The sequence below is a fragment of the Apteryx rowi genome, unplaced genomic scaffold, assembly GCF_003343035.1.
Source record: "Apteryx rowi isolate R43461 unplaced genomic scaffold, aptRow1 scaffold_626, whole genome shotgun sequence".
In the NCBI taxonomy this organism is placed as follows: Eukaryota; Metazoa; Chordata; class Aves; order Apterygiformes; family Apterygidae; genus Apteryx; species Apteryx rowi.
Window position 1 is genome coordinate 246275 of NW_020450901.1, and position 11009 is coordinate 257283.

Genomic DNA, 11009 nt, shown 5'->3' on the forward strand with positions numbered 1-11009 from the left:
CCGGCCGCCGTGCCCGCCGCAGGGGCTGCCCGCCGCGCCCGTGCCGGCCGCCCGCGTGGCAGGGACCTCGCAGACTGGTGCGGGAGGTTGGCAGGGTGCGGCTAGATCGCCTGTCCGGGTGAGCAGGTAACTGCGTGGAGCGGCGCCGCGGGCCCTGCAGCAGCGTCTTGGGGAACGCTTCGGGCGCAGGGTGCAGTTCATGTGTTTTAGCGCTTGAGTCTAGATTACCGCAAACAACATCCCGGGAGCTGTTTCTCATCCAGTGAGAGCTTTCCTGCAAATCTGTCAGCAATTGTGGAGCAGAGCCAAGACAAGCATAACAACTTAAAGTAGCCTAATAGCTATTGCAATTCTTTGCAGATAAAGCTACTAGCCAGCTTCTGCTGGAAACAGACTGGGAATCCATCCTTCAGATCTGTGATATGATTCGTCAGGGAGATACCCAGTAAGTGCTCTTTTGCTTTTTGATATGCTTTAAACACTGGTCTCCTTGTCTGCCACGTTCTTGGGCTTGTCAAAGTGCAGTAGAACGCAGCTTGTTATCCTCTTTTAGAAAAGTGGTAAAAAGGTAACATATCTTTGTGTTTTGAGGTACTCCTCCTTATCTTAGGAGCTGTAAGTTATATCTGGCCTGAAATCCTGAGAGAAACTCAAGCTTGACGGTGTCTATTCCTTCTCTTTCCAAATTACCTTGGGGGAACTGCATATACTGTGAACTAACTATACCTTTTTTCTTTGGTTGGGGGTTAGTGGATTATCAGTAGCAGCTGGAATCTTCTTGCAGATTCTTGCTTGCCTGAGGGCTTGTAACTCTTTTTTCTTTATCCAGAGCAAAATATGCAGTCAATGCTATCAAGAAGAAAGTCAATGACAAGAATCCCCATGTGGCACTCTACGCATTAGAGGTAACTTCAGCCCAAAACTCTAGCACTGTAGGGGCCCTGTTCATGGGCCAGAGAATTTCTTTTATAAGCCTGCCTTCTGGGTTGTGCAGTCTGCACAGCCTTCTCTCTGCTCTGCCCTGGGAGTGTCAGAGTCGTGACTTGGAGTTTGCCTTCTCCTGTCTCTATTTCAGAGGCTTTGTGCCTGACTGGCAGATCGGTTGTTTCATTCTTTAGTTCCGTATCAAAGCTAGAAGCAGAGAGTTGCTAGTACTTGAGATGCTGTCCTTGGGGGGTCTGTCTGCTTGACCCTGGGTTYCTAAATAGGAAGGGTACAAAGGCCACCATGACACTAAAGTATAGATTACTCTCCAGAGTGATGGTGTGGATTTCTCTGACTTGACTAACACTTCCTTAAGGATTTGAATTGTCACTTAAATAGTGCCCCCTTCTTAATGTACTGGCTGCAATAAGCTGTAGCATGTGCTGCGACTCTGCTCTTTTGTTTATGCACTGTAGGCCATGGAGAAGGAAGAAAGTGGCAGGCTGATATTGTCCTTTGCTCTTGCAGGTCATGGAGTCTGTGGTTAAAAACTGTGGCCAAACAGTCCATGATGAGGTAGCCAATAAACAGACTATGGAAGAACTGAAAGAAATACTCAAGGTAAAAGTATCTTATTTTCCTTTATTTTTTGAATGAGGTTGTAAGAGAAGTAATGAAAGGAGTAAACATACATGTCCTATATTTCATTCCCTCTGTGCTAGGAGGAACAGATAGGTGTGAACTACATGTTTCATAATGCTCTTCAGAAAAGAGCAGTCTGTATTGTTTAATGTGAAGGGATATATGTAGGGAGCTGAGAGAAATGCATGATAGGCAAAGAGGTTATCATGAAAGCAAAGATAATGTTTGGCTATACCATGAACTGGGGCAGAGATATGCTGGAAAGGACTAGGCCATTTCATGGCAAACGCTCCTGAGTACAGTGCTTTACTTGGCCAGAGACAGCAAAGGAAAACAGATGTCATTTGGATGTGTGTGACCAAGGATTTGAGCAGCAGGAGGTGAATTCCCTCCCTGTAGTACAGTATAAGACACCCAGCAAAGGTAAGCAGCAAAGTGAAAACTGACAGAAGCTTCCTCTTCATTATGGGCATTTCACTGGCCTGTGGAATTGTTTGAGGAACTTTGGAAGATGTAAACCTGTCTGTTTTCACTTGCATGGTCTCACTGACTGGTTTGGTATAACATGATGCCTGCAGGAGCTCCTTGTGTCCTAGGGCTTGAGGCTTTCACCAGTGAAGTGGAAGTAAGAAATTCTGTCTTCGGTTCCCAGCACCTAGAATAGTAATGCACTGACAGGAGCATGTTAGAGTAGTACTGTTCCTTTCTTACGGTCTCTGGCTTCTGTCAGAAACGGGCAACCAGATGACGCGAGTGTTTGTTGAGTGAGCTCTGCTAATCCTATCATCCCACATACTGTAGCAGGTTGTCTGTCTTCTGTCATCTTCCTGTCATAGGCTTACTCAGCCCTCGCGTAGTATCTCCTGTTGAAACAGGAATAGTGCTGCAACGTGAAGGTCAGGTATAATAGTGCAGCCACTCCAAGCAGTGAGGAGATGAGATGCGAACAGATCAAGAGATCTCGTGATTCTCTCCAGTCCTTATCTGCCTTAGTAGTCTCATAACTGTCCCAGACCCATTCTACTCCTACACTTGGAACTCTTCTGCTTTTGAACTCGTAACTGCTGGTAAAAAGATTTTAGTTCTGATGGCATTCAGGTCTGTGACATTTGTGGAAAGCAGGATTTGGCCAAATCTTCTAGAAACTTGGAGCTCCAAGAATTGTCACTAAGTCGTACTACTTGCGTGGGCTGAGCTCTGAGCTGAAATAGGAGCTTGACAATGCTTCTCCACTTCCTGGGGGGTTCTGGAGCAGCCAGTCATGTGAATACATGATGACTAATCAGCTGATGACAGGGCTGCTCTTGGAGGCTGGCTGGGATGGGAACAGGCTTGCCAAGTTTCCTCCTGCTTCCTGAATTGTGATACAGGTAACCCTGCTTCCAAAGGGCAAACTTCCCAGCTGTCTTTATTGCATCATACCCTGAGGGAGCTAGTGCTCATGCCTGCCTTGGGGAGCAGCTGTTAAAGTCTCTAGGGACATTTCCCCAAAGCACCATAACTGCACCTCTTTTCTAGTTGATGTGTGCTGCTCTGAAGAATGTTCTCTTGTTTGTGCTGGAGGGAGAGGTGGGGAAGCTGAAGGAGTATGTAGTCTTTCTTGCTGAACTGACCTGCTTGCAGCTTTTTGAAAGCTCTTACCTTGTATGAGTACTCTGAAGTCTCCTTCCATGAGCACTATTTCTGGCCCATCTTCTGGGTGACCTGCATCATCCTTTGGGTTTCAGGATCTTTTTCTCAGATATTTATTTTTTTTCCCCTCTTCTGTGCAGAGGCAAGTGGAGACAAGTGTCCGCAGTAAGATCCTGTACCTTATCCAGGCCTGGGCTCATGCCTTCCGCAATGAGCCCAAGTACAAGGTGGTGCAGGACACCTATCAGATCATGAAGGTTGAAGGTGAGGACTCTGTGGACAAAGCAAGGGTGGGCATTGGCCAAGCAGCTCTGCTCAGGAGAAGCTTTACAGGAGAAGGAATGGGTATTGGGACTCAGACAGGTGTTAGTGAAATCTGGGCATATAATGCTGGGCTTTTTCTTAGTGCCTGATACCAAATAAACCTCTTGAGGTGACTGAATCTCACTGCTGAGAGAGGACAACCCTCTTGTCTCTGTTCCAGGATTAGGGGGCTACCTTGCTCTGGGCCTCCAGCCCAGCTAGGGGTTGAGGGTTGGCAGCAATACCTGGACAGCGGGAGCTGGGAATGTTCTACTGGAAACTGGCAACAAATGAGCGTATCCTCTGGGAAGGATTTACAGTGGGGTAGTTCCTTCTTCTCCCTGCTTCCATTACTACTTTGTGGTTGGGAAACATGCAGTTCCTGCTTCCTGACAGAGGAGTGTCAATAGCACACTTTCTCTCTTGACCCAGGGATGGCAGTGTTCTCCCGTGAAGGAAGGGATGTGTTTCTGTCTCTGTCTTTCTGTGCTAGAAGCATTTGGAGCTTCCCCAGAGGGTGGCAAAATCTGGAGTTCCCAGTCCCACCCCGAGCACATGTAGCAACATGGCTTGCCGTTGAAGCAGTGAGACTCCAAAGCCCTGTATTCCCAAGCTGTGCTTCTTTCCCCATGCTGAGTTCAAGGTCTTGAGAAATGTGCCTTACTGAAAGGAGCCTGATGTCTGTTCTAGGTAGATGAGGGAAACCAAGAGAGGATTGTAGTGTGCGTTCGAGAGCATGGCTGAGAGCACAGTACTTCAGAGACAGCAGTGAGCGCTGTGCAAGCCCTGGCCTCCTGCAGGAGGAAAACTGCTGTTCCCTTGTATCAGAATAAGCTTGTGGGTATGGTAGAAATGCTTAGCTGGATTTGATGTGCGGGGTGGGGAACTGCAATGCTAGGTTAAGCCCTGGCACCACAGTCTCCCGGAGCACCTTCACAGTGGGATACTGTCACTTCTCCCACAGGTCACGTGTTCCCAGAGTTCAAAGAGAGCGATGCCATGTTTGCTGCAGAAAGGGTGAGCTCTGCTGGCGGGAAAGGTGCTGGCACTGTGGAACAGACCTTGCTGTTGTGGCCCTTTTGCTACTAAACTTTCAGTCCTTGCATTTCTCCATTTCACTGTGATTAGAGATCTTGCTGGGTGCATATCTCCCAGCTAGTATGTGGTCAATTATGGGATGGCGTACAGCAACTTAGGAAGGATTCTCCTTCCTGCCTAAAAGTACCAGAGGGAGGGAGAATTGATGGAAACAGAGCCCGTTTTCCTGAGTGGAATTTGGTCAGGGAAGGGAGTTAGTCTCATCTTGCTAAGTGCCCTGTAGAAAGGGCCTGCTCAGTGGCTTTCCAGCAGCATGGCAGTCTGAACATGATATCAGGGTATTGCTAAACTGGTTGCTGTACAGTCATGTTCCTAGAAAATCTCTTGCTGACTGGAAAAGCATCACAGTCTCTAGTAACACGAGAGGTGACAATTTGCAAGGAAGAGCATTTCCTGCTGAGCTGCAAATGCCTCCTGCCTCCCCATTCATGAAGGAGCCTTGGTTAGCCATAGGAGCTCCTGAAAGTTTTTCTGAAGGCACTGTCCCTGAGGCCTTATATCCTTCCTTACTCAAGTTTCCTTAACCTTGACAGGCTCCAGACTGGGTAGATGCTGAGGAGTGTCACAGATGTCGAGTGCAGTTTGGCGTTGTGACACGGAAGGTGGGTGCCACTCCTGCCCCCTGGGTTCCCTTGTACTGCACAGCTCCCCCAGGACTTGCAGCGCTCCCTGGGCCTGAGTGGAAGCATGTCTGAGCTAGACCATGTTCCCTGGCCGCTGGCAGGGTGGTGCCAGGAGTGTCTGAGTGATGTCATCTAATGGTGAAGGAGTGTCTCACTGCCACACTGATGTCTCCCATCCTTTGCAGCATCACTGCCGGGCCTGTGGGCAGATCTTCTGTGGCAAATGCTCCTCCAAGTATTCCACCATTCCCAAGTTTGGGATTGAGAAGGAAGTGAGAGTCTGTGAACCCTGTTACGAGCATCTCAACAAGTCAGTACCCTTTGTGGCACATTACTTTGCCTGCAACAGCTGGGACTGTGAGGGGAGAAACTTGGTGTGGGGCCACCTTTCTGGAGAATAGAGCAAGGGTTTCCCAAGCTGTGCAGACTGGACTGGGTTCCTTTCCTTCCTGGGAACAGGGGTTACAGCTGTAGGGCTGTGTGGAGCTGGGGCTCCAGTGCTATGGAAAGAGCCTGTGAGGCTCACCCAGTTCTCATTCTGCACTGTTGCATCTTTCTGACAACAGGAAAGCCGAGGGCAAAGCTGCTGCCAGCTCCGAACTACCCCCTGAGTACCTGACCAGCCCTCTTTCTCAGCAGTCCCAGGTGAGTGGCTGCCCTGTAGGCAATTCAGTGTTTCTGTCCTGCCTATTGATCCCTTTAGTGGCCCCTTCTCCTCTTTCTGCTTGCAGCTGCCTCCAAAGCGTGACGAGACAGCTCTGCAAGAGGAGGAAGAGCTCCAGCTAGCTATTGCCTTGTCTCAGTCAGAGGCTGAAGAGAAGGAGAGAATGGTTCGTGCCCTGCTTGGCAGCTGGGAATGGTTGTTGCTGTCGAGCCCAGATGTGCTGGGCATCCCCTAGCTGTGCAATAACAATCTCTAGGCATGTCCTCGTGTGAGCAAGTCTTGGGGCCTGTGGGATGATGCAAAAGTGGAGACAGGCACACGCTGTGTTGCAGGTCTAGTTGATTCTGTGGGTGTGGGATGCAGCTCGGTGTCCTTCCTCAGAACAGTGAGGACCAAATCCTGGGAACAGGCTGCACCCAAGCTGCAAGCCCTGTGACCTGTTAGCCTGCACGAATTGAACACATCGTGAGGCTGGTTCCACTGACCATGCCTGGCCAGCAGTAGGAGCTTCACCCACCCACTGTGGGCCAGTTGAGTTGGAGGAGTTTGGCCAGTCCCTGAGCTGTTTGGGGGGTTTTGTTTGTTTTCCTCTTCTGCAGAGGCAGAAAACAACTTACTCCATGTATCCAAAGGCTGAGCCCACACCTGTGACATCATCAGCCCCCCCGGTCAGCACGCTGTACTCCCCACCTGTGGTACGTACACAGCAGCCCCTGAACATGGAGTGGCTGAACACTTAACAGGCCAGTTCCCTAGCCCAAGTTAGTCCTGTTTGGGTCGGATTTAATCCCTATTCCGAGAGAAAAGCTTTGCCCCATTCAATCCATTGCTCTTCCTCAGCACTACGGTGCTTTCAGCAAGAAGGTCCGTATTCAGCCGGCATTTAGGTGCCTCCCTTGCTACTATGTGGCTCAGGTTGCTGCTTCTAGTCACAGCATGTGCCTGACTGAAGGAGTTGGCCATCCCCTTCCATTTTCTCCTGTTGGTGCCCAGCCCTTGTGATTGTGCATGCCCAGGTCTGAACAGATCTGTGTGGGAGTTCTGATTCTCTGGTTTGCTTGGACTTGTTTTTCTCCCCCCGTTTGCCTCTTTCCAGAATTCCTCTGCGCCGTTGGCTGAGGACATTGACCCTGAGGTAAGGACCCAGGCCCTACTAGTCCATGGCACAGGCTGGCTCCCAGCTGGGCTGCGATGCTCATTAGCTCTGATTCTTTTTGTGGCAGCTGGCTCGGTACCTGAACCGCAACTACTGGGAGAAGAAACAAGAGGAGGCTCGCAAGAGCCCCACTCCATCGGCACCTCTGTCCCTTACAGAGCCCACGGCTCAGCCCGGGGAAGCCCACCCCACCCCGCTCGGTGTTGTTGAGGTAAGAGGGAGCCTGGGCCCGTGTCTTGCCTCTGGCAGCTGGGGCCCTGGGGAGAGGGGCCTGCGAAGTGCCTGACTCCTTCATTTAGCCCAGTCACGCAGTTCCACAGGAGTGCTGCTGGCTCTCAGCTTGGGAGAACTGAGACTGACTGGCTGCCCTATCATTCCAGCAGCAGTACCAGAACGGCGAGTCTGAAGAGAACCATGAGCAGTTCCTGAAGGCCCTGCAGAACGCGGTCACCACCTTTGTCAACCGCATGAAGAGCAACCATATGCGTGGTCGCAGCATCACCAATGACTCTGCAGTACTCTCCCTATTTCAGTCCATTAACAACATGCACCCCCAGCTGCTGGAGCTGCTCAACCAGCTAGATGAGCGCAGGCGTACGTGGGAGCTGGGAAATGCTGCCCTGCCATGGGCTCGGGAACAGTGTCCTGGGGAGGAGCAGGTGGCTGCTGGGGCTTCCCCCAGAACCAGTGTTTGGCATTCCCATGACACAGCCTGTCTGGGGAGAAGCCAGTGCAGTGTGCAGGGGTGGTCAGTGCCTAGCCCAAGTGCCCTGCCCTGGAAGAGTCCCTGAGACTGTATTTTCCTCCCCAGTGTACTATGAAGGCCTGCAGGACAAACTGGCCCAAATTCGGGATGCGCGTGGGGCTCTGAATGCACTGCGGGAGGAGCACCGGGAGAAGCTGCGCCGTGCAGCAGAAGAGGCAGAGCGCCAGCGCCAGATCCAGCTGGCCCAGAAGCTGGAGATCATGAGACAGAAAAAGCAGGTGAGGCAGGGAAGTGTTCCTGGGGGATCCAGGGCCACATCAGGCAGCAGGCCCTGCCTGCACCTTGGGCCAGCCCAGTATTGGCAAGGATGGGCTGTCCTGGCAGGAGGGGATGTGGCTGTGTCCTGGACTCTAACTGTCACGGCACTGTTCTTGCAGGAGTACCTGGAGATGCAGCGTCAGTTGGCCATCCAGCGACTGCAGGAGCAGGAGAAGGAGAGGCAGATGCGCCTGGAACAGCAGAAGCAGACCATCCAGATGAGAGCCCAGATGCCGGCCTTCTCGCTGCCTTATGCCCAAGTATGGCTGCTGTGCCAGAGACCCTCCTGCCAGCTCCCTGGGAGCATGGCCTAAAGCTTGCTTCTCTTAACTTAACAGCTCCAGGCGATGCCAGCAGCCAGTGGGGTGATCTACCAACCCTCTGGGCCCACCAGCTTCCCTGGCACCTTCAGCCCAGCCAGCTCAGTGGAGGGCTCTCCCATGCACGGTGTGTACATGAACCAGGCAGCACAGGGGGGCACAGGGCCTTACACAGCAATGCCCGTCACAGGGACAGGTAAGTGAACAAGCTGATCTCGTGGGGGTGGAGGCTGAGCACAATGTGGGTGCGTCAATCTGTGCCCTTTCTGCTCCAGATCCCAACATGGTGAATGCCTATATGTACCCAGCGGGGGCAGGCAGTGGGCAGGTGGCTCAGCAGGGGCAGGCGGTGCCCACCACAACCCCAGCCTACTCGTCCTACCAGCCAACTCCAACGCAGGGTTATCAGGCAAGTGAATGCAGCCTCTGTGCCCCCAGCTGTAGCGGAGCATCTTGCGACCAACTGAGGCAGACTGCGGTGGGGGGAGGGTCTGCAGGGAAGGCAGGCACAGGTGATCCTGTCTCAGTGACTTAAGTTCATGGGTTCTCTGAGCATGAGAGGAAAGATGCTGGTTGGTCCCAGATCGCTGGATCTGCTGCTTTCCCTGTGGGAATGGAAGGGGTCAGTCCTGGACTCTGGGCTTCCCACTGCATGGAGGGAGTATATGTCCTGGCTTCTGGGGGAATGGGGAAACCCTGCTGGTCCTGGTGCTCCTGGGGTGTTTGAGAGCAGCCATAGCTGCCCTGTGCCGCCTTTCACCAGCATCTCCTCCCCAGAATGCAGCGTCGCAGTCGCAGAGTATCCCCACCATCTCGCAGACGCCCCAGTCGGGCACCATGGGCTACATGGGCAGCCAGTCGGTCTCCATGGGGTACCAGCCGTACAGCATGCAGGTGAGCACCTGCTGCCATGCGGGCCACTTGACAGCTGCTCCCAGTGTCCTGGGCACTGGGAGAGGGAGGTACTGGTTGCCGTAGGGGCTGGTCTCCAGCCAGTAGAGCCTTGCTGGGCCTTTGCTGCTGGCACTTAGGGATGGGAAAGGCCATCAGCAGGTTTGCCCATGTAGGAGGCTTGGGGAACAGCCTGCTTTGGGCCTTTTCTGCTGCAAGTCTCTGCTAGCTGGTCTGACTGCCGTCCTCTCCTCCCTGCTAGGGCCTCATGTCCACCCTGCCAGGTCAGGAAGCAGCGCTGAGCAGCCTGCCGCCGCAGCAGTCCTACCTGCCTGGACAGCAGCCCATGTATCAACAGGTGAGTTCTGCCTGCCCCAGGGGAGGCCGGGCCCCCGGGAGAGGCGCGTCTGCTACCAGAGCTGTCCTGTCCGTTCCAGATGGCACCTGCTGGAGGGCCCCCCCAGCAGCAACAGCCCCAGCAGGCACCAGCCCAAGTGCAGCAGACACAGGGCAGCGGAGAAGCCCAGCTCATCTCATTCGACTGATCTCTGCAGAAGGGAGTGGGGGGGATCCAGTGCAACACTATTGTTCATCCAGAATCACTTCTGTACTTCAACTAGTCATTTCTGTCCCCTCAGCTCCTCCCTGGGTATGCCCCTGCTCTAGGGGACATGGGACCACAGGGTCCCGGCATTGGCTCTGGGGACCCACCAGCAGGAGAGCAACCTTTCACCCCAGCTCCCTCTGGCTGCTTTCCTGCCTCACCCTGGCTAAAACACTATGTCCTGGAAGCTGTGCAACCCCTCAGGCAGGTCAGGAACAGGCTGGGAGCTTGGCCTGCAGGACACAGCCTAGGGGAAGAGGAGATGCAGATCCTTCAAAGTTTGTGTAGGCAGGAGTGTGGCCATGGATGTGCTGAGCACCTTCCTGGCCTGGCTGTCCTCTGCCCAGGAGCTGGAGGACTTGAGGAAGGTGAGTAACACTAGCAAGACACCTGATCCCGCTTTGTGCTGCGTTGGGCACCACGTGCTTGTCCTAGCGCCAGCTTTGCCCTGGCCTTTGTGCCAGCAGCCCTGCGGTACCCTACACTGAGTCCTGAACTCTGCAAAAGCATGGCCTGCCCCCTTTTATCCACCCCCTCACTGCCCCTTCCCTGCCCGTAGGAGCCCAGGCCCCAGTGTACGACCCCCGGCCCTGACCCTCTGCTGGAGCCCGGGGGCACAGCCACTCTCCTCCCCTGCACAGTAGCCTGGGCCCTCCCTGCTTTCACCACTCAGCTCTCATCGTAGTGTCGGAGGAAACCGAACGCAAACGGTGATAATAAAGTGTACGGACAGAGCTGTGGCCTCAGCGTGCAACAGAGCGTGGGGAGCTGGGGCAGCATGGGGTGGGCTGGGAACCGGGCTCCGGGGCAGGGCTCCCGGGGGAGCCGGGCCCCGGGAGGCCGGGCCGGCAGCAGGCCCTCCTGCCCGGGGCTGAGCCCCCACCGCCCGCCGTCCCCAGCGCCTGTGCCCCCGGGCTGCCCGGACCGGCCCCGCGTCCGCCCGGACAAGCGACTCCTGGAGGACCTGGCGCTTAGAGCGCCGCCTCCTTCCTCCTTTCCCTCTTCCCGCCCCGCCGAGCGGCAAGCCCGCCGCCTGTACCATCGAGGCGAGGCGCCGGGCGCCTAGAGCGGCGGGCGAGTGCCCGAGCGCCGCCGGGAGCATAGAGCGCGGAGCGCAGAGCGCCGCGG

General features: G+C 54.2%; 2 protein-coding genes across 3 annotated transcripts in view; both read left to right on the forward strand.

Moving 5' to 3' along the window:
- The window catches only part of HGS (hepatocyte growth factor-regulated tyrosine kinase substrate), a 10331-nt gene extending 438 nt beyond the window's left edge, over nucleotides 1-9893 (forward strand). Inside the window, exons 2-21 of one of the 2 annotated variants that reach the window (XM_026084126.1) lie at nucleotides 361-445; nucleotides 830-905; nucleotides 1453-1545; nucleotides 3339-3462; nucleotides 4466-4518; nucleotides 5133-5201; nucleotides 5408-5532; nucleotides 5789-5867; nucleotides 5954-6052; nucleotides 6486-6581; nucleotides 6983-7021; nucleotides 7110-7253; nucleotides 7423-7636; nucleotides 7854-8026; nucleotides 8186-8326; nucleotides 8405-8582; nucleotides 8662-8795; nucleotides 9164-9280; nucleotides 9540-9635; nucleotides 9715-9893. In XM_026084126.1, coding sequence (XP_025939911.1) covers nucleotides 361-445; nucleotides 830-905; nucleotides 1453-1545; nucleotides 3339-3462; nucleotides 4466-4518; nucleotides 5133-5201; nucleotides 5408-5532; nucleotides 5789-5867; nucleotides 5954-6052; nucleotides 6486-6581; nucleotides 6983-7021; nucleotides 7110-7253; nucleotides 7423-7636; nucleotides 7854-8026; nucleotides 8186-8326; nucleotides 8405-8582; nucleotides 8662-8795; nucleotides 9164-9280; nucleotides 9540-9635; nucleotides 9715-9822 — 2243 coding nt within the window. In that variant the 3' untranslated portion in view covers nucleotides 9823-9893. The remainder of the gene's footprint in view (nucleotides 1-360; nucleotides 446-829; nucleotides 906-1452; nucleotides 1546-3338; nucleotides 3463-4465; nucleotides 4519-5132; nucleotides 5202-5407; nucleotides 5533-5788; nucleotides 5868-5953; nucleotides 6053-6485; nucleotides 6582-6982; nucleotides 7022-7109; nucleotides 7254-7422; nucleotides 7637-7853; nucleotides 8027-8185; nucleotides 8327-8404; nucleotides 8583-8661; nucleotides 8796-9163; nucleotides 9281-9539; nucleotides 9636-9714) is intronic. The other variant, XM_026084127.1, reaches the window with a different exon arrangement.
- A 290-nt stretch (nucleotides 9894-10183) lies between these two features.
- Nucleotides 10184-11009, forward strand: part of MRPL12 (mitochondrial ribosomal protein L12) — a 5164-nt gene continuing 4338 nt past the window's right edge. The window contains exon 1 of the mRNA XM_026084137.1: nucleotides 10184-10249. Within this exon, the coding sequence (XP_025939922.1) occupies nucleotides 10184-10249 (66 nt within the window). The remainder of the gene's footprint in view (nucleotides 10250-11009) is intronic.